At 29.4% G+C, this 23,301-nt stretch overlaps 1 protein-coding gene across 3 annotated transcripts in view; it reads right to left on the reverse strand.

The window, feature by feature from the left end:
• Positions 1–23,101, reverse strand: part of LOC144853911 (sugar transporter SWEET1-like) — a 33,208-nt gene extending 10,107 nt beyond the window's left edge. The window contains exons 1-5 of one of the 3 annotated variants that reach the window (XM_078711777.1): positions 23,083–23,101; positions 17,843–17,921; positions 11,447–11,524; positions 10,036–10,159; positions 8,860–9,021 (exon numbers count right to left, since the gene is read on the reverse strand). In XM_078711777.1, the coding sequence (XP_078567903.1) occupies positions 8,860–9,021; positions 10,036–10,159; positions 11,447–11,524; positions 17,843–17,910 (432 nt within the window). In that variant the 5' untranslated portion in view covers positions 17,911–17,921; positions 23,083–23,101. Of the gene's footprint in view, positions 1–8,859; positions 9,022–10,035; positions 10,160–11,446; positions 11,525–16,869; positions 16,923–17,842; positions 17,924–18,975; positions 19,021–23,082 lie in introns of those variants that run through there. The other 2 variants (XM_078711776.1, XM_078711778.1) reach the window with 2 other exon arrangements.
• Positions 23,102–23,301: the final 200 nt, after the last annotated feature.

Genomic DNA, 23,301 nt, shown 5'->3' on the forward strand with positions numbered 1-23,301 from the left:
TTAAACATGAACATACATTTCTATTCTCATGACATTCATGACCCTTGTCAAAAATCCATATTGATTGTTGGTTTTAGTAAATTAAGTATAGTGTTTAAAGCCTTAAGAGTCGCTATGTGCATCAGTAAACCTTAGCAAACTTATGCCATCGAGAGATAGTACTAAAGGGTTTTAGTGTCTGGAAACAGAAATGATATTTAATGTTAAGTTTGCAAATCTCAGTATGACAATTATATTCATAGAATTAGAATCAACATTGTAAATCACACAGTGGCCATCAAAACTAGTAATTAAAGTGATGGGTCGAATCTCTCAAAGAAAGACAATGGACAAACAATTCTACTAATATGAACTGTTGCAATGAACTAGAACAGTGTCCTCGTTTTTGATAAATTAAATTTATGTAAATATCAAGAGCTTTTATTGTTCAAAGTAGGAACATATCTTACAATTAGAATATGGAATATGATAACTTGATATTATATCAGTGTAACATTTGGAACTACAAATTGTCTCCGCTGCCATAAATCAAGTTGAAGAGCTTTTAACATTCTCAATGGTCATATTAAGAAAACAGAAACTAGCAATTAATCAAAGTAGAGAAGAAATGTTTAGATACTTTCAATAAATTTATCTTTGATGTGGATTCATTTTAATTACTACTGCTATTTAGGTCATATTAACCGATTCCAAAAGTACATATATTATATATAAAAAATCAAATCAATGAGAAAAAGGAAAACCTAAACTGATTTATTAGATAGACATGATAACTTCGGATGTTAATTCTGAGGTGAGGTTGAATTCTTGTCAAAAGATTGTTACCACAAAAATGTCACCAAGTTGATACCAAAGAATACAACATACAGTCTAATTAAGCTCAAGTGTAGATCCAATTTTACTTTTACTTTTTACTTGTTTACTTTTGTCACTTTTACAAGTAATTGCATATAACTGTGTATAACTATAAGTGTGACATTATTATCTTTTGTGCTGAATGTTTTGTTCATTATTACAGCAAACAAACATCTTATGATGGCATCAGGTATCATAACGAAAAAAAAACATTTTTCCTAACTTTAATTAATCTACAGTTCTGACAACAATTCAGTGTGATTGAGATACCTTTTAATCAGTAAATTGTACCTTTATTTCAATATTTCCATGGTCATATACATACAATAAATGTGCTAATATATACCCAAGGCTATACTAAAGTATGGTTGATTGATTATTATGGTATTTTTATATTTCTACATTTCTCGTTAACCAACCCCAGTCATTATTCTTTATCATCAGGTACAGACAATAAATCATCATTGTCAAAATATCTATTATATCTAGTAGTGTACAGGATAAACATTATACATGGTGTAACAATACACTATAACATAAATTATACTGTCAAAAATAAAGTGCAAAATTACAATAAATAACTGTAAAGCATAAAAAGATGACAAATACAGAATTACTGAACACCCTTTAAGTACATCTTTTTAAATAGTACAAGTGTAACTTCAAATAAAGAGACAGAACACACTGAGAATATGATGTTTACGAAAGTTACTCATTATTATTATTTTATTGTTTGAAGGTTTGCACGGCTGTTGATATAAAGTTTGCGGTACACCACGTATATTAGTTCTGAAAAGAACTGTGGAGTTGAGTTGATATGTTTTCCAATATGTCTTTAAGATGTTTTGTCTTTTCCTAAAACAACTTAACTTGTTAAGATCATGAATTTAATTAACTATTAAATCTTAATTGTACTACTGGCATTATTGGAATATATTTTCTACTTTTATGGCACTATAATTAACTAAACTGTTATAAATAGTTTGATGTGAGACCAATATAGTTTTATTATCTAAGTTTCTTAAATAATTGTTATCAGTAACTCTAAGTAAGTTTTAAAATGTTGAGTCATTTACAATTACAATTCTGAGTATAAATGAGACATACGGTAGTCAGACTGATTACAACAAATATATCAGAACAAACTGCTGCAACAATTGTTTTTAGCAGAATGCAATAATCTAGCTATAATTCATCATACCAGAATATTCTTTTCTATTCATTTTAGTCTTGTTGAAGCATGTTTTTCCATATTTATTTCACAAACCCTTTTATTATTAACTGTAATTTTCAGTGTGTATCTGCCGAGTTGTTGTTGAGATTTACAAGTATGATTTATGAATGGTTCAGAAAAGCTGATATTTATATTAATATTACAAATTTCAATAATTTATAAAAAGTTCATTGTACTCATGAATTGAAATTTTCAGTTTTTACTAATTTCTACTATTACAGACTATAATTATGATTGATTTTGTGAGTTTATAGATTTACAGGTTATCTGAATACACTACTATTTATTTTCACAGAAATAAAAAGCTTTTGTCAAAGTATCGTGTGTATTAATTTGGAAGATTAACAAACCCTGTGGGGACCTTAAGGCTAACTGATATTAATTCACAAATAAAAAAAAATATTTTGGACTTGAAAAACAATTACTTATAGTACAGGAGTCATTTACCAAAATAACAGAATCATTCAGAATGTACAAAAAATTCCCATCATTGGCCATTTTTGCTACTTGAAATGCAATTTTTCGTTTTTCTTCCCTTTCTCAAAAAATGAATAACAACTCAGAAAACATGAAAATATTCATCAAACCAATAGGATGTATAACTGTAAAGAAATATAATTCACACTCACAAAATTAACTGAATGCTTATTATTAATTAACGGTGAAAGCCAATGGTCCAAAAGTAATATAGTATAACTTGCAATTTTATGAAAATAAATGTGATTTGGTTTTCTTTCAGTTTGTTGAACTATGAAAATAGAAAATCATTTGTTATCAATGTGTCACAAAAAAAGAATTAAATTTCAAATTTATTTCTAATATAAATTAATCCATGAATATGACTATAAACAGAAAAAGCTCAAAGGGATTGCTGAGGTGATTAAAATTTATTTCTATTAAAATATCAAGACTTATCAGACATTCTTGTTTCTTAACAAAAGAAGAAATTACATGGCTGGTGATGGTTTTAAGAGACTATAGAATAAATTTAAGTTTGAATGACAGATAAGCTTTGAATTCTAACTTTATACTAAAGCTCAGTCTACACTATCAAACTTTATGCAGGGAGATGTAAAATAATTGATAATTTATTTTACATCTCCCTGCTTTATGTGACAAAAACAAATGTGATGTGCCCATATATGGACATGATGATGTCATATCACTACCATATTTGGGCATATCACTACCATATTAGGCCACATCAAACTTTTTTGTCAAACTAGTTTGCTTTAAGTACAGTGTAGGTTTAAGTAGAACATATAGTATTGTATTAAGGTCTTCAGTATGCCTGTAAATTTTTATTATAATTTGATACTGTTTGGTGTTTTTAAACAAAATTTTAACAAATAAAATAAAAAGGAGTATATAAAAAATAAAATTATTTTTAATACAATCTTGTTGAAATCTATGAATTCTAAATTCCTATAGTGTAGATTAAGTTACATAATGTAATTTGATTAAAATGATATATTGACTTTTTTATAAACAAAATTTCAACAAATGAAAAAGAAAGGAAGGTATATAAATTAAAATTATATTTTTTTCAAATCTTGTAGTGTAGAATAAATTGAAGTTTGAATGACAGATAAGCTTGGTTAGGTGTCGCATTAATTATTTTACACTTAATAATGTCACGATTAAGTAGTATACATTGCAATCAAATTAAAATGTTATATAGTGACTAACAAACTAACAAATGAAATAAGAAAAGGTATATCAAATTAAAATTGTGGCACATGCAAGTGAAATTGGACATATGTCGCATTTGTAGATTTGTAGAAACAGCCAAAAACATTAAAAGGCTGAAAAATTACATTTTTTTATTTTTACAGATAATGATAGCTGAAACAATATTTATTTACATTACCTTGGTGCTTTTCTATTTTGAGACAAATAAATAGATACATTTTAACATTTTGTGTATATGGTGGTTAAAAAGATGGTGTAAATTATGTATGATTTTTATAAAACCTATCATGTTTTATGCTTAAACTGAAAATGTTCCATTGGGTTGATTTTAATGAAAATTTTGCATAATAATAGAACAATAGTTAATTAAGATGCGAAGTTTCATTGAAATAAAACAATTACAATACCATTTTGCTAAGGCGTAAACTTAGACGCCCTGTTTATTTTTTGTAGTTGTCATTTCCTGTTACTTAACTTTAAAAGCATTTTTCTCAAAACACTGATTGTAACAACCAAAACTTTAGACTGAGATTTCTCTGGAAGATAGACATGGTATCAAGATATTTTTTTCAGCATTTTAAATCTTGGATTATGTAGTTTCAGTATTTGTGGAAATCTCAATTTTGAAAATTCCGACTTATGTCTGGTTTCCCTTGCATGTGCCACAATTATCTTTTTACAATTTTGTAGAGATAATAATATAATTTGAAGCTTGAAGGACAGATATGAATTCTAACTTTACACTTAAGTAGGCCTAAATTGGATGCTATATGTATGCTGTATTTACAAATTAAAGAATCTTTAAAAAAGTTCTAAAGCCTAAATCTGACTGACCTCACATTTTTAGTCGCGTGGACGTGACTCTATAGTTCACTATGTCGGTCGGTTGGTCTGTCTGTCTGTCTGTCTGTCTGTCGGTCTGTCTGTCTGTCGGTCCGGTATCACTATGCGTTTTATCGCTTTCTGACCTTATCTTGATATCAGTTTAATCTAGCTAAGTCAATTTTTCACAGAATATTCCTTTAAGGCCAGGAATCGATGTGGTTATGTTTTCACGGTGCGCAATAAACAATTACGCGGTCTACGCACGATTTAACGAAATCTTGTTTGTAATCATATCTTCACAACCATAAATCACAATTAAATAAAATTTGGTACTCATACATTTCAGGGCATAAATCATCATATGGCAATACAATTACGTGCGTAGCACATGTAACGCATGCGTACGCGCGCTTAAAATTTTCAAAATTTATTTTCGATGAAATAAGTTAAGAGTATGTTTCAGGCAATTTTAAGTGTTAACAAAATTGCCATGAGTGCGCAGATGTTTGCGCGCGCACTGCGCGTTAAATGTTGTTGCGCACTCTTTTTGCCCGATTTCTGTTTTCTTGACTTACAAGTCTTTCAACTCGAAATTACGTTATACGAGCACGTCAAAAGTGACAGGCTACGCACGTGTAAATTAAAAAAATATAAATGTTTTTAAACATTTCAACATTTTTAAACATGTTCAGTAATTTCGGTCAGTATAGTTCACTATGTCGGTCGGTCTGTCTGTCGGTCTGTCTGTCGGTCCAGTATCACTATGCATTGTAGCACGCGACTTAATGGCTGTTGGCCTTGTTAATTAAAACAGTAGTAGAAATTTCAAGCATGAGTGAATTTTTAATAAAAATATATATTGTGGCTTAGTAGTAGTAGTCAAAAAAGAGAAAGTTTCTAGACATAAAAGTGGAGTTATACATGATCTATGATAAGATAGATTATGACACCTGCCAACATCTACCTGCCTAACATCTAAAATGTCTCTCCCCCAGTTTGTTTACCATTATACATGTAGACATTTTGATATACGGTAATTACTGCATGTGGATGATATGGTAATGCTTGATAGATCATTGGGGTTTGTTTCGAAAGAAGTTTTCAAAATAGCCTAGGAAATATTAAAATATCTATACATACATTTATACTGCTTATCTGGACTTGAGAAAACGATAGTTAATGTCACACCTCAGGTGTATGGTAGGATAACTGATAGCATCGGATTTGTTAGATACAGATGTCAGATGAATAAACACTCAGAAACACTTTTGTAAAGACAATACAAAATCTTCAAGAGAATTGGGCATAAGAGCATCAGCAGAGAGATAAATGCCTAGTGCGACAATAAAAAAGGTCATGTTGAATTCTATCCGCCATATTGAGTACCCAGACAATAAGATTGTGGACTGTAAAATGGCACAAACACGACAGGCTTTGTTTACATCTGTTAAACACAATTTAATAACCTAGAGAAGTTCTACTCTTTACCTCAAGGCGTAAGGAAGTGTCCTCAGAAGACGACACTATGGTACCATAATGTTGTTAGAAGATAAGACAAGATAATAAAAAGATGAATCCTTAGATTGTTGTAAATGAAAAGAAGAAATACAAGCGCAGATGGATTTATTTAATACCTGTCAGTATCAATCCAAACACAGGGAATATTCAAAACACGTAAAATGATTTTGTATTATTAAACCTTTAGGGAATTAAAGTTTGCATTTTTCATCAAGATAAATAATCAACAGATATTTGTAACATGAGGATCATTAGAAAGTAACAATTAACCTACAAAATCTGTCAAATTTAAAGCAGATTGTCGATTCTAGGTTCCGAGCCACAAGCAACTAATTCATAATATCCAAATACTGTATGAATTGAAGAACGGGAGTCAACAAAGTTTAATCAAACTAACACCGTGTCATTTAAAATGTAAAACATTTTGGTATTTAAAACAGTAGTTGAACCTCTATCTCTTTGTTGAACTACAGCAGACCTTCCCAACTTGGACAAATGAAATATCTGGCAGATTTATGAAATCATGTCCAAACTATCATGATGCTATAATATTTTTTTAAATACTTCAAACCATAGAGGGTGCTATAAAAATCTTTATTTATGTACAGTATATATACAATATTTATCCCTTATCCATGTTTCCTTTTTGTTTTTCTGTATGAATATGTTTTAAATAAAATAAATAAAAATTCTTAGTATAAATTAAAAAAGTATATACAACTCAGTGACTTTTCATTCAACTTAAGTGAAAAAAAGGGTTCACATGTTTACATGTTTAAAGAAATACATACACATACAAAATAATTAGTTTCTTAATAGGTTTAAAATATAATGTTATAAGTTTTTTTGTTGTTTTTAACGTTTTCCGTCTTCCGACATTACGCATTCCACAATTTGTTTCCATTTTTTCTGTTTATGGCAGGATGGTTCGTTATTGTGTTAGTGTCTACTTGTCCTTGTAAGTCTTTCTTTATTTGATTCATCCAGTTATTTCTTGGTCTTCCTACGGGTCGTTTTACTTTCCTGTTAGTTTCCTTCATTATTTGTTTGATTGGGGTATCATCCGGTAATCTAATTATGTGTCCATACCATTTTAGTCTCCTTCGTTTAATTCTTTTACTCCATTCTTCTTGTTTTGTTATCTCGTGCTACACACTCTATCTGTTAATTTAATATTTATCATCTTTCGCAACATTTTCCTGTGATATATATCTATACTCTCTTGTAATTTTTGTTATAAGTTTATAGTGGAAAAAATATACAAAACCAATCTAGTCAATCATGAAGCTTTATTAATATGGTGAAACTATATTTGTTATATTCAATCACGTCTAGTCTCATCAATAATAATTTAGAGTGAAATGTGATTAAATCTTCTTCAGTCAGTAAATTCAAATTAATTTGACAATGTTTATAAGGATTGAGTAGACAATAATATAATAAAATTAAAGTAGAGAATGTATAAAAAAAACCAAAAACCGATTGTTAATCTTTTTAAAAATCATTTTAACATATTACCGTTGTTTAAAGGATTTAAAATTATAATGGAAAAAAAATTCAATAAAGAAGCAACAAATTTGTATTATCAGAACGCCAAACAAATAGCATAGGAAATGTCATTCAGCTATCTACTATAGCATATCTAATAATAAGGCCCAATGAATTGTTTGATGTCACTAAATTTCAAATGGAGAGGAGTGGGTAAAACAATTTTTACAGTGACCTATGATGGCCAATACTTAATCCTAATCAGCTAGTGAAGTAGGCAACGAAAGAAGGTATGCTGATCTAAATCAAACTATAAGCTACCTTAGGCTAGATAAATCTTTCCTCATTGTTCATACCTTTTTAAAAATTATTATAAAAATGTAGGCATATGTGGGTCATTCCAGCCAGGTGAACTTCAACACCATAGACAGTAATAATTAATATTGCTAAAGCATTTAAATTACTACTGTAGTGTAAATAGCTTCAAAAAATGTTTGGATTTTGGCCACTTTAATGATTTTTTATATGCGCTATAAAATGAAATCGCCAAAATAGGCCAATACTAAAACAAAACCTTAGGCAATACAGAAATAAGGTTCCAGACTCATTTCCGAGAACATTTTAAACGTTCTATAGACTCATAAAATTGCCAGAGTAAATTGCTTTACAATTTAGAAAAATAGTGGAGATAGATTAGATGATTACACATTAACTACATTGCCATAAAACTAGGCAGTGATTTATTTGTGTATCATGCATTCTAAAAAAACTAAAAATTAACTATATGCACAATATGCAAAAAGCAATATAAACCATGATTGATCCAGGATTATTTAAACACATAATATTAATAATTTGTCAAAAAGTAGTTTGCGCTGGATTCCCCCTGTAAACCAGCTGATGTATACCTACCAGGTGATCTGTGTAAAATAATGTTATGTTGCTCAAATCATGCATAGTCTGCTTTGTTAAATTTCATGTTGAAATGCTAATTTTAAAAGAAACCAAAATGTTGGGTCAAAGTGAATGCTTGCAGTGTTTAAAATAATCTGGGTACAGAAAAGGGTATGAAAATATATAAATATATATAATAATATCATATGTCACATGCAATATAAAAATCAAATGTTACATAACAAAAAATACGATTCAGCCATATGTTTTTGTAAAATCAAAAGTTTACATTAAATATGTCCTGTTGAATGACTTAAATTAAATAGTCATCCTTCCATGGATATTGTACTTACTAAAGCAAACAGTGGTGACAAGTTTCCATGCATCAACAGAACCAACGTAAGTATTCCTAATCTTTGAACTATAGCCGCTCTCTCGACAACAATCATTTGAAGATATATGTATAATATAGATAATATTGCCATTCCAAGAAGTGTTTTCTTCAATGTGTTTGTCTGTAAATAGAAGCTTTTTCAGTATTAGTATGCAAATATTATTCCATCAACTGTTCCTATTACAAACTGCAGGCCATTGTTTGACCAATCTTTAATTCAGCCAATATTTTTCAGCCAATATTTTTCCTCTTAATAACTATACAATGTTTTTATCTAAGTATACAAAAGTGTATATTTATTAAAACTCCCTCTTTAAAAATGCAAAGGTTTATTTCGATAATTAAGTTTTAAGATACCGATTTCAGAGTTTCTTAGATGTGCAACTGAATGAAATTTTTTTTATACATGGAATTATATAACATGCAATATACCCATGGAGAAATCTGAATTAGTAGATTAAATTTTTAGGTTCAGGCTAAAAATGTACTTCTATCTAATCAATTAGATGGTATTTATTTCCTTGAGATGTCCAGAGCCTATAGCTCCTGATGTGATTGAATCCTTGTGACATTCACACATACACAAACCATACACAGAACATATTGTAACAAACTGTTAACTTGTTACGAAAGTGTGAAAGCGTTTTCGTGTTACATCGATGTAAAATCTTGGAACAAGCCAGTAAACACCCGAGGCCTGTAAAGATCACAACACAGTCTTCTACGCATATGCGCGTATCTTTTTAATGAGTTAGATTACAACGTGACGAACTAACGTGTGAAAGCAATGTAACTTGGTAAGATTATCCTGTGAAATATCCATGTAACAATTTGTTACATTGTGTTGTACGTGTGAATAAGTTATCAGTCAGTGAAAATATGCATTTAAATGGCATAAACATATTCATAATGTGGCACGCAGATATATATAATTCTGTCAACAGATCTGAACGACAATTGAAGTTGCAACAATCACCAAGGTATTTTTATATATTATATATATGTGTTAAATTAGATTTACTACGATAATACCTTGGTGTCATTTAAGCATTCAAGACAAAGGCTAAGCTTGTTTCCTAACACTAAAAAATACATTATAAACAAAATATAAATATTTTATAAAGCAATACAGTACCTTCTGATGACTATAGACATTATAGATTAAAACATAAGCAACATGGATTATACTGCCAATGGTATTGACAACAATTACTGTAAAATCTTCCTTTAAATAGCCATACCAGAGAATAGATATATTTCTGGAAAAACAAAGTATCACAATATTAAATTCAACCATAGAGTTACGATTTTGTCTTAATCAGTAGCTTACATTGTCAAAACTCAATAGTTTGAAAAAAAAACCGATGTGCCCAAATATCATAGTGATATGGTAGTGATATATCATGTCTATATATGGCCACATCACATTTTTTGTTACATAAAGTTTGATGATAGACAGAGCTTTATAGTTTGTAAAAACAGTGTACAAAGAATATTTGATTTGTGCTAAAGAAAAAAAAAACTGAAATTCTAAAATTCAGGGTCATTTTAGAGTATAGTTAATATGCCAATCCATTTTCTAATGCGACTGAAGACTAAATAGCTGAATATCTACCCAAGTTATAAATCATTAGTTTCAATTAGATGGCTCACATAAGCCGGTAATACAATTCATGATACGTCAGGGAGAAGAATACATAAAAACTGATACTAGGTAATATGGGAATTCATCTTTAAAATGATTGGAAACAAAACAAAGACAATGTTGAACCTTGATCTAGAATTCATTTGAGTTAAATGTGAACATTAAATCAATTTAGGAACTGTCTTTGTACTATAGCATAATCTCACTACTTTCAGGTAGAGTACATCTGTAAAGTTAAATTCGCTTACCATTACTAATGTATTAATGTTAAAGATGTATTGTCCCCCTGAAAAAATAATTCTTAAAAAAATTTTTGTTGAATATTCCATTTTAATGTAACATAATAGTTACCCACTTTGACCAAAAATTGGATCGAAAAAAAATGTATTTACCTGAGAAAAATGTAATTTAAAGCAAAAAATGGTCAAATTGGCTGCCAGCCAATGGATTTTTGGTTGAATTTAACCATTTATTTTGTCATTTTATAAGTGAAAACATTTTTTTTTTCTTTTTTTTTCTATGGAAGTGATTAACTTGATTAAAACTACAAAATAACATATTCAAAGTCTGATTTAATTAATCTTCATTTTTCATGTTTTTGGGGGACAATACATCTTTAAACAATATAAAACCTTTGGTTCAATATTGCATAAAACCATTTGTTATATCAAATTCAACAAGAAAAACTTTATCAAAGATTTTCATTATGAATTGTTTTGAATCTAAATTTTAAATTTTGCTTAAAAACTCATTGAATAAACATATTCTATTTTTGCTTAAGTCAATAAAAGGATTGCCTTTAAGTGCTATTCAAGAGAATGTTTTACTGTAATTGTGTTCCCTTTTCTAAGTATGAATATTTTTTTCACATAAAAGGGTTTTTAGTAAATATAAAACTTACATGATAGCACCGTTGATAAACGGCATAAATGGAATATCTCTTGTTGATCTATTCTGCAGTATTTGTCGGCAAGGTGGGCTGAAAAAAAAAAAGAAAATGAAATTGTTGTAATAAATAATGTGAGAAAAAAATTGCTATAAAGTAGACAGGTAATTGATTATATGACCTTGAAGTTTATTCTGCTCTCAAAACGATGAATTACTATTGAATTATAGTTGGGCATTATAAAGAAAAAAATGAAGAAACCAACGAACTGCAAAAGTGTTAATATAAATTTAGATGTACTCTCTGTGCATACAATAAAACTAAAAACTACATAAAAAAATGAAAAAAATTAATAAAGAAAGACTGTCTGGGCAAGACAGTAAGCTTTTCTACTGCTTCTTAAAGACATGAGATTAATCCTAGGTGAAAAATTAAGAAACCATCTAAGTGAATACCAAAGGAAAATAATTAAATATTAGTTGACTTAAGCAGAAATATCCCACTTAAGTGAAATTAGTGAATATGACCACTGTGCCGGCTATGTTTACCATTCCCACTTTGAATATGTAAAACACTTTCTTCTAGAAAATATCCTCACATTAACACAAATTCAATTAATAAAAAAGTAGAAATGCTATCAGCTGCTGTTTGCAGATAATATATTGGTAGGATAGTGCAAAAACAATACAGAACTTTCACAGTGACAGAAATGAACAGAATAACAGAGAGTACATTCCCACAAGCCCACTAGCAGTGATTGAAACAGAAAGTTAGATTTGTTATACTGACATTTTGTAGTCACATGTTAATTAAGCAACAATTCTAAAATATCATGTTGTCTAAAATAATGAAAAATGTTAATAATTTATCATTGTTCTGGACACAAATAAAATACAGCTATATATTCTTAATCAATAACCTTAGATGACTCCATTAATTATTATGTCTACAGAAAATGATGTCACTGGAAAGTTCAACTGGTTATAAATACAAAATAGAAACTAAAGGCCTGCTTCTAATTCAAATGAACTGATTTAAACTGTATTTTAAAATGATTTAAAAAAACCGTCTTAAAACTTCAATTTATTTATATAACGGTTTATGTAAAGCAATTTTTAACTGCAATTCATGGTCTAAAACACCACAGAAGGTCACTGTTAATTAACCATGAATGATGACCAAATAAGAAACCGGTTTCATCTAAAACAAAATCTTTGAAAAAAAAAAACATTGGATTTTTAATAAACAGAACGGATTGCAAACATAGCTGTTTACTGTAAGTCCACGAATTAGTAAAAGAGATTAAAGATGTCGAAATGATATGGTCACTAAAAAAGCAAAAATCGCAGTACAGGCTAAAGAATTTGAACACAAAAAAGTCATGTTCTTGAAAACTTAAGTAGATTTTCAAGTAGAAATTAAAAATCATGAGACTTTTAGTTTAGATTTTGAAGTAGAGGTTGACAATCATAAAAATCCTTCCTTTAATGCTAGATTTATAATCGGATTGTCATATTAACTGTAACATTCAAAATATTATTGGTATATCTTCTAGGATTTGGCTGTATTGAAATTAAAATGGCTTAACTCTTGACTAATTTTTCCACGAGTAGATTATAATTATGTTGAGGACAGATGTGTTCTTTGGACAATTTTTTGGTGTTCATGTTTGTGACTTATTTGTTAAATTTTAGTTTATTTTCTTACCATCAATCATTTCGTAGGCAGTTCAGTAGTACACCATGGATTAACTTTCCACTTACTTACAATCAATAGGACGTTTAAGAAGACAGATACACTTTAGACCTAGATATTCATATTAATGTATTAATACAATGCAAAATGAAGAAAAGGATTTTAAATGATGATGAATACTTTGTTGGCCTAGATATTACAAACTAATTTTGTCTTCTTCTTTTCCTAATGCTCTGTCAACACTATGTAATGAAAAAGTGTGATGTGCCCAAATATTATAGTGATATGACATCATCGTGTCCATATATGGGCACATCACATTTTTTTGTCTCTTAAAATTTGATAGTGTAGATATAGCTTTAGGGTATACTCTTTATGTAGCTCATTGTTTGTTATTTTCTCAACAACATGTGTTCTTGCCGAACTGGTTGTTTGTGAACATCAATACTTTTTAATACCATTTTGAAATTTAGTCACAATGATGAAAAGTGTTTAATTCAGACCAGTCACAACAATAAAAAAGAAAGAAACATTAACTACTGCAACTGAAATTATATATTTTGACATAAAATTGTTATAACTTAATCAATTTTAATGGAAAAACTATACTCTGGAATAATTATGAGTCATGCACAATATTTTGAAATGTAAAAGATTTTGAAAATGTTGAACAAATATTTAAGCATAGGAGAAAAGGTCTGATTTATAAAACTCCAATGTGTTTCATTTTTCTCTCTTGTTTTTATTACTAACAATTTACTATTTTACTAGTAGTAATTGCGGTTAGTGCTTTGACATAAGCAGGTACCCATTCGGATGGAATCTGATAAACCTGGAATTATTGTTGGTTTTAAAATGCATGCATTGTTTGATAAAACTACTTTTTGAAAATGTTTATGAAGTTGTTTGTAATCTTGCATATTATGAAACCTTAAATGTGTAGGTCTCAAAATGCTGTAAATAATGTAAACAAAACCAGGTCATTGTAATTGTAGATTAAATCGAGATAATCTTACAAGATATGAAACAGTAATACAGTTATAAATTAGAAATGTTAATGGTTAAACAATTGGGCAGTTCAAATCCATGTTTCTAATAAGCGGATTATAGGTCATTAATAGACTAAGAGGTACTTATTCATTGATCCGATATTTAGTACAAGATGAGTTAGAAGTATTTAAGTATACTACATCAGAATTCATGACCAAGCCACTGTAAAGGCAAAAAATAAATGATGTATGTGTTCACTATGATATGTTGTTTACAGGGATGTATGCGATATGCCATAATAATCATCTGGCATAATTCAGTACACCCACACAAAGTATCATTACTTATTAATACATTATTCCAGTTATAATATATTAATAATTTGACTTTAAAAAAGTGATAATTGATAAAAAAGCACCATAGATATTCATCTGATACTGGATCAAATAGCTTTCCAGTTTTTGGAAATGTCATGCATTTGCTTGTGATTGTTTTGTTGAAGCCTAGATTACTGCAAAAATTGAACCATGCACTTTAAAATAATTGGTGATAAATAGCATAAACTTATTATTAACCATGTATGACATATTAATATTATTAAGAAAAACATATTACCATGGAGCTACTTTAATATATTACTATAATGGAAGTGAACTAATATTAATTATTGTATCCGGAATTATGGCCTTTTGAGTTTTCAGCATGTCCCAGCCATGAAAACAAAATTTGATCGAAAACTCTACGTTTTGTAGTTCTAAAATGAAAAATATCAAATCTATATTTCTGAAAGATCTGAGAGAGATAAATTGGTATCTAATACAGTTTATATTTCTACAGAAGTTTTTGCATTGTGTCCGATCTCAAATTTAAGCATAATTTACTGCATACAATAAGTACTCTTAAGTTTAACTGTTCATAATAGACCAGAGCATGCAGAGTTCAAATGTGAATCTTATGTCGGCCATTATTCCACACACAGCATAACCTTGTCAACACGATTCCTTGAGGCGAATGTTACCTCCTTAAAAGGTATGGTTGATATGTGATTTGGTAAATTACTTTGTCAAATTACGTGACAGAAATGTATAAGATCAGTATGCAGAACATATTTTACTGTTAAATGTTAGTTGAAATTGTCACCGGCCATTCAAAGGTGTCACTTTAAAAAGTGTTACTTTATTATTAATAAAAAAATTATTTTCTATAAGCTGGTCTACTATTGTAGAGTAACTTATTCATATCCTTAATATTTTGTTAAGGTCCTCAATGAAAAAATGTATTTCAAATAAATAATTAAATAAATTTCTGTATGTAATAAAAATAAAATATTGTTGATATGAAAGGAGATTTAAGATCGTTGGCCATCAGCAGAGATATGGTTCCGGCGGAAAGTGAGGATCCTATGGGCAAGTTACATAAGCAGACAACTGAGGATGCACCTTTCTTTCTTTCGACATGGGCAGATGGGCAAATAATAAAGCCTGGCAGAAGAACAGATGCTTTATTGGCAAACATGAATTGGCATTACCGGACCAGAAGCAGTGTCGTGACTACAATGATTTTGACAATTCAGATGAAATGTTTAGGCCAGAGTGCTAGTTTGTTGACTATGCTTGTTGTTGTAAAGTCTTAACAACATGGGGTTGCACAAAAAGGAGTTTGACATTGCCATCACATTCTGCAAGTTTGATTGGTTATGTCATCAGAATGAAAGTAGCAACTGGCATTTCCTTATGAGTAGAGGATTGAGGAGCTTGTTTCTCACTTGGAAGATAGTACTGTAGGATAGAGGGATTGAAAACAGCAGAGAAAAACATACTTACAAAGTATACAACAAGCTGGTGCATCATCAGTAGGAAGATATAAACAGGAAGATGGTTGCCAAAGTTATGGAATTTGTGAGAAAGGGATTGTTTGGGATTTTAAACATTCAAACTGGTCCTATACTAAAATAGTAAATAGTTAAGTACAGTATATTCCTACTATTAAAACATAATTTTTCATAAAAATTATTTTCCCTTCAGTAAATAATTAGGGGTTGATAAGTTATATATATAATATCTAGCTTCATTGAACAGTATTACCTCAACTATCAAACAACTACAAAATACAAAATGTCATGCCACTTGCCTTGACATGACAAATGCATACAGTCCTACAGAAATATTAGCTAACCTTAAATAAAAAAAAAAGTATTATTGTAATTTTGACAAGGGCAGACTCATGGGGATTTAGCTTTATTCCTTTACATTCATGTCAGAAAGAAATTACTGATTTTTTACAATGTACCTGACAAGGTATGCATTATAACAATACAAGGCAGCTGCCCTTTCTTGGAACCTGTTTAAAAGACACTAGAGTATTTGGAGAAAAAATGTAATGTCAATTAATTAAGTAAGCTTTTAATAAATAAATTATTCAAAATATCACTTTGATGTATCTTCAAAAAGGGTTCCTTAAATGTATACAGTAAACCAGTTCGAAAAAGAGAGTAAGTTTATTAGTTTTGTTAACATTAAATAGAAGAAAGAAGTCAAACTAATTATAAATTGAAAATAACACAACAGTCTTTCTTGTAATTCTTTCTTTCCACTATTTCTATTAAGATAATCAATACTTCTTTACAGTTCTCTGAAAACAAAATTCCACAATAATCTTATTACTTTATTAAATCACAATTTAGTGATAAAGTGGTTTAAGTTAAATATATGAATCAAACATCACAACTGAGGAAAACTGAGAAATGCAATTACCTAAGACTTTTCTTGCTTTTGAACTTTCATTAAAATTCATCAAATTCACACATCTAGAAGGTGACAATAATAATGAGAAACGATAAAAGATTAATAAAAAAAGATAATTGTTTTATTACCTCAGGCCCAAGAGAATGGAGATGACCTATGAAACGCACTAGAAATTTCCTATTAAACTATAATCATATTTTATCTACCTTGCATGTAAATTGCACGTCTGTCTTTTTACAGATGAAAACATTGATCAGTTTGAAGTTATGTTTAGATATTTTTTTTTGTGAGATTTCCTCTCACCATTAATTTCATTTCAGTAAATAATTTTCTTCAATTATTATTAACAATTCAATATAAATATTTCTTTAAAACAAACATTTCTGTTTTTGTTTCTTTTCTTTATGTTGTTTCTATTCCCAATTTATCATCTTCTCATATCATTTTAAAATTTATATTTGAGGTGTCATACAATAAAAAAAATGTTATAAATATATAATGTATTGTTAAAACATTAAAACAGAAAATATATTAAGGTTTTCAAGTTTGTTTTTTTAATTTATAATATTCATTTATCTTTGATAAATATAGTATCAGAAGAAAAAAATTAAATACAGGTTATTAAAATTATAATATTGATAGTCGTCATCTTTTTAAAGAAAAATGGAATTGAAAAAACTTAGAGACAAATAAATCAATTGCCAGTAAATTGCCAAGAGGCTGACAATCCCACTGTCTCTTTCTTTATGATGACTTTTATTACTAATTTTTAACTGATTATTAATTGAATTTCACTGATCCTACTCAGAATTGATAACAATGTAGAAAACTATTACTTATACACAATTATAATCTTATTTCTTTAAAAAACTATAAAGCTATATAAAAATGTGAGACCAAACTTGAATGTAATAATTCTGAAGTTGAGAATAAAAATGTTTAATTTTTTTTTTTGATTTCTTTTTATTTCCTTTATACTTACATTCCAGCACTAAAACTTGCAACAGTGACAACAATGCATAAGAGAGAGAGATATTCAACCAACTCCATTTTTAGAAGTCCTAATAAAAAAAAACAAGAAAGATACAGTCTTTATTTTTATCATTCTACCATCACAAATACTGTATGATCTTTATTCAGGCCACCCTTTGCTCTACTGTCTGTTTTCAAACATCACCTTTTCCTATTAAAACAATGGAATGTTTTCTCCTCAGTCTTCTTTTAGGAGGTTTTGGGAATTTGAAACAATTAGCAATTATGTTCATACTTAAATTCTTCTTTTATTTCTCTGTTTATTCAAAGTATTTTATTATTTTAAAATAATTATTTAAAATATTAAAAGTAAACATTTTTTAATTTAGAATTATTTATTATATTTGTAATCTGTTAAAAAAAGAAAATTTAACAGTGATTGAGAAAATCATAGGTGTGTTACAAATTGCACTCCTCAATATATTCAGGGGTGTTGTAGGTGTGCTGTTTGTATTTTCGTGTGTAGAAATTTAAGCGTGTTGTAAATCGCACTCCTCAAGGGCAGTTTAGGAGTGTGTTAGGTGAGTGATCGCACTCACTCGCCTTAAAAGACAAGGCCTGGTGATTTTACAGTACAGTATGTTCATATTTCATTCATTTATTCATCTTTTTATTTCGGAATACCATAATCTCATATCCATAGCAAATATAATCTTGGAATCTTTTTCAGTAATATTTGAAACTGAATAAATAAAATCATCATAGTATTGTTGATATTGTCAGAAAGATATAAAAACAAAGTTACTCTTTGCATTACACTTTACAGTCAACTTAAACTACTGTAGTTTTTTTCAACCAGGATTGTTACAGGGTTCTTTCATGGTGCTTTAATCTGCCTTTATCTTCTATGGACAATGTATTTTAATATGTTTTTAATACACGTGTATATTTTTGAAATCATTTTTGACAAGCCTCTCAATTCACCACTTGACTATTGGACAAAGCAAACATTTGTTTTTAAAGACCAAAGTCTATGTGAAAGGAAAATTGTATTGTTTGTAGTATTAGTTGAGTTCCAATTGCTGTTGGTCTACAGAATGTGAAAAAAACAAGTTTTAAACCAAACTTTTTACAGTAAATTACAAAAAATGTCAAATCTGAATGCCACTTGGCCATTCTGAATGTTTGTGACAACTAACATGAAGGGTTTGAATGTTACTTTACGCTTGAAGTTCATCAAATAGATGCATTTTAGCTAGGTCTGTGTGACATTGTAGTTTAATGTAAAATCCCTTAAATTGCTACGTAACGGCATCAAGTCATCAGAGGGTATTTTCTAATAAATTGTGATAGCCAAATCTTTGTTAGAGTATTTTCACTTGATATAAATGACCTATGTAAATAATTGGAGATGTGCACTTTAGTATGTACAGTTAATGTTTGATTTGATTTGAATTTATTTGGAAAATCATCATAAAAAATACATACAAAGTGATCATAAATTACGGACATTACAAATAATACATTTATAAAAGATTTTCCAGGATAGCCCAAAAAGCTTATCAGCTTATTTCCATTGGGATCCTTTTACAATCTAAAATAAAAAATATAAACATTACAAAGTATAGCATTAAACATGTATAACAAAAACAATAATATAAAAAACAAGTTAAATTAAAGACTATGATTGACTTATATAGTTATTTGGTAGAACAGAAATGTGATTTAACATAAATTTTCTTAAAATTAAATTTGTTTTCTGTTTGTTGAATGGAATGAGGTAGGTTATTCCATGCCTTTATGCAAAAGCAATTCAAAATGCAAAAAGAATAAAATAAAGACATTGGGATAGGCAAATAAAAAAATATACAGCAAAGCAGGATTTTGACAGATATATGGCGGGAAGAGTCATAGAAAGTTGCTGACTTTTTATACAATTTTTAAAGATTTGCCATTGAAAAGTGACACATCATTGAACGATACAAAAAGTTTAACATACTTCAGACACAAGATGATTTTGAGAAAGACTCACAAAGCAAACAAACTTTTCAATTGAACTTCAAATCACAGGTCTACTTAAAACAAGTTTAATAAAAGTTTTATTTAAGCATGTTATCACATTAAAACACTAAATTACAGTAAATATTTAGATCGAGCGTGGAAATGGCTAGTTGCATGCTTTCAATAGATCTTTCCAAATGAAAAGAATTAAATAATTAAATTAACTGTTTCGGTCAAAAAGAATGCATGTTTATGGTTAAAGTTGATCAAATCAGTTATTTTTGCAAAGAGGAAATGATATTAAAACTAAATATTAAGTAATCTTATTATTTCTGTATAGTAGCACATAAAACTTCTGAGAGTGCCTCAACTCTCATTTGAACAAAAATATATATACAGAATGCAAAGATGATTTGTTTATAAAACCAAAAGAAATGTAATATTATTTTGGAAGCTGAGCTCTTCCTTATAATCTATTTTTAAATTTGTTGTTTTTATTATTTTTTGCTGAATAAAAGAAATTGACATAAGACTAAAGAGTATTAAATTTTACTCTATCTTTCTTACAATTAGCAGATAAAGTAAATTTCGTCATAGAATAACTTTGCATAATAGTAGGCAGACATGGCATATGATATACTGTAAGATAATGAAACCATAATATTATTAACACCTAAATTAATTAGGGTAAGATAAAAAAAAATCATGATATAATAAGAGAGGGTGAGAAGGATGTCCCTCTCTGGACTGTCTATCATACCCATGTACCGAGAATCAGGTGTCTATCAGATGAGGAATTTAAGCAACGTTTTTGACACTTCTCCAACATGGACTGTCCTGTACAAAATCAATTACTTAAGGGTTGGAAATCAGAGGGTCTGAGTGTTAGGTGTGTACAGTACTGAGTACGTTTTGTCCACCTTCCAAAACATAAAGTAATTTCATAGCAAAGATCATACTACTAGAGGTTTTTTTGTTTTTTTTTGGCATTACACATTTTTAAATTAATTTTTAATATCCTTAACTCCTTCTACAGTGAACTGATTGACTCAAATCCATATGGCCTCAAAGGATATTAAAACCTTATTATAACTTAGTAATTATAATTAAAATTATGGTAAATCAAAAACACTAATGGAAATTTCAGTACGCGTAAATTTGATTTAGGTTGATGGTGATAATTCTATAAGTCGATATACCTCTGTCAAAATAATTTACTATAATTGAAGGAAAAATTATTTTCCAATTTATTTCTAGCTTTAATGAACATAATTGCATTGAGGCAGTACTGTAGTAATCATATCATCTAGATATGTAATACATTATTTATCCCAAAATGCATATGAATGAGTAAAAAAAACACCAATTATGATCAACAGATTATGGCATTCCTACTTGACCTCCAATATAAATTTTCTATTCTTGATCTGTTAAAATTGTTTATGACAAACATATCCTTGAAGTTTGATTGGTTCATTTTGAATCATGTGCAATTGGCTTGTTTGTTTAATTTAAAAATACTCAATACTGATCAGATTCCTGATTGGCTGACCTGACCTGTGTCTTTTATTCACCATCGTCTTTACCTAACATTGCCTATAGAAGGATGATTTTTGTTTAGCATGTCGGCTATGTAATGCTGTTCTGGTAATGGTAGGCCTTTAGCTAGTTAGGACTAGCATATATATACAAATTATGCGCATCGGATGGTATGAAGTCATCATATGGCCAGTTCAATTATAAAAGTTGTAATTTCATATTTTGCGTCATAGTTCATGACATTTAAAAGAGCGCGCTTCCATATTCTGCATATCCAAATTTATTCAATATGTTGATATGTTGTTGCTCAGATAATTTCCTTCCAAAATTGCTATCTACTGTACGTGTTTCATTTTGATGACATCATCATGGTAAAAATTGGATGAAAAGGCGATACCCGTTATTTTCACCTATTCTGCACAGTATGTAGTAGGTAGCCTATACAGTATATAGTGTATACAGTATATACTTAGGCGTGACACAAAAATAGAGAGCACACTAAAATGTTTCAATGGCATAATCGTTTTTCTGTGCCCATTGGCATTGATTGTACAGTATGACGTGCATGTGGCGTTTGCGCTGCAGGTAACCTAACTCGTCCATAGTGACGAGTTCAAATCTAGTTTTACTCTTATGATTCTTTTTGCTACAAAAAAATATACCGTCTATCAGAAACAGCCCTTTTATGAATGGTTTAGTGCAAGCAAGAATAACTAGGCCTAGGCCCTAGCCTAGATTTGAACTTGTCATGTTTTGATTATTTTATATAGTTTACTATATTTGTATCACAAAAGAGTGAGTAAACTATAGAATAGTGAAAAATTATAAATCCAATTCATTTTTGTGGACCTGGTCGTCTTTTAGTTACTTATTTTTAGAATTGGCCCGATCGTCTAATTATGTTAAAGATGTATTGTCCCTTGAAACACAAAAAAATGAAGGTCAAAATATTCTAAATTTAAATTGGCCATATCAAAGTAATATTAAAGTTATTCACTTTAAGTCGAAAATTCGACCCAAAAACAACAAGTATACGTAATTAATAGGTAAATTAGTTTGATTACATTTCGTCTGGAAAATCGTCGCGAGCGTAAGTAAACAAAGATTTCAAACCATGAGTACACATTATGCATATGCTAATTAGGATTGTTTACAACTCGTCACGGTTGAGAAGGTATTTTCACACAGATCGTGAGGAAGTTTTATGATTATGCATACAGAGTAGCCAAACAAGCGCGTTTGATTATGGGATATGTTTTGATCGAAAACTTTGACTGGAAGTCAAAGTTATTTTTTAAACAAAAAAACGTCTGTATTTCAGTTAAATGATTTTTTTTTTCGACAAATTTTTGGTGATAGTTAATAACTATTATGATACTTCAAAATGACCCACCTTTTTTCGAAATCTTTTATTTTTTATTTTTTTGGAATTAGTCAAAGGGACAATACATCTTTAAGCACGAACGTCCACACGCGCTGCTGGTACCCGATCGTCTTGGAATAAGCCCGATCGGCTCTCAATAGAAGCGCGGCCGTACTGTATTCGGCTAGGCCTAGGCCAAAGTTAAGCTAGGCCCTCTTAGTACGTATCCAATCATTTCGGTCGCGTAATAAGAAGAGGCCTCAAAAGAAGATTGCTACCATTGAAGTTATCTTAAAATTGACAAACTGTTAAATAGCTAATGCATATATACACCCATTTAAACTTACCTTTTTTCTACAAACAAATAAAAGACAAACTAGCTAGGTAGCCTAGATGCCTAGCCTCAAGTAGCTGTCAGCTGAGAAAGTTTGATTACGTAACATTGATGTTCTAATGTTTCATATAGCGCCCTCAATTATTTACGAAACTTTGGAATTGTTTTGGCAGGGAATAGAAGAGTAAACTGACGGTAGATTGCATTGCTGTAGCTGTCTTCTTCTGAAAAC

Source organism: Antedon bifida, chromosome 10 (genome assembly GCF_963402885.1).
Source record: "Antedon bifida chromosome 10, ecAntBifi1.1, whole genome shotgun sequence".
Lineage (NCBI taxonomy): Eukaryota > Metazoa > Echinodermata > Crinoidea > Comatulida > Antedonidae > Antedon > Antedon bifida.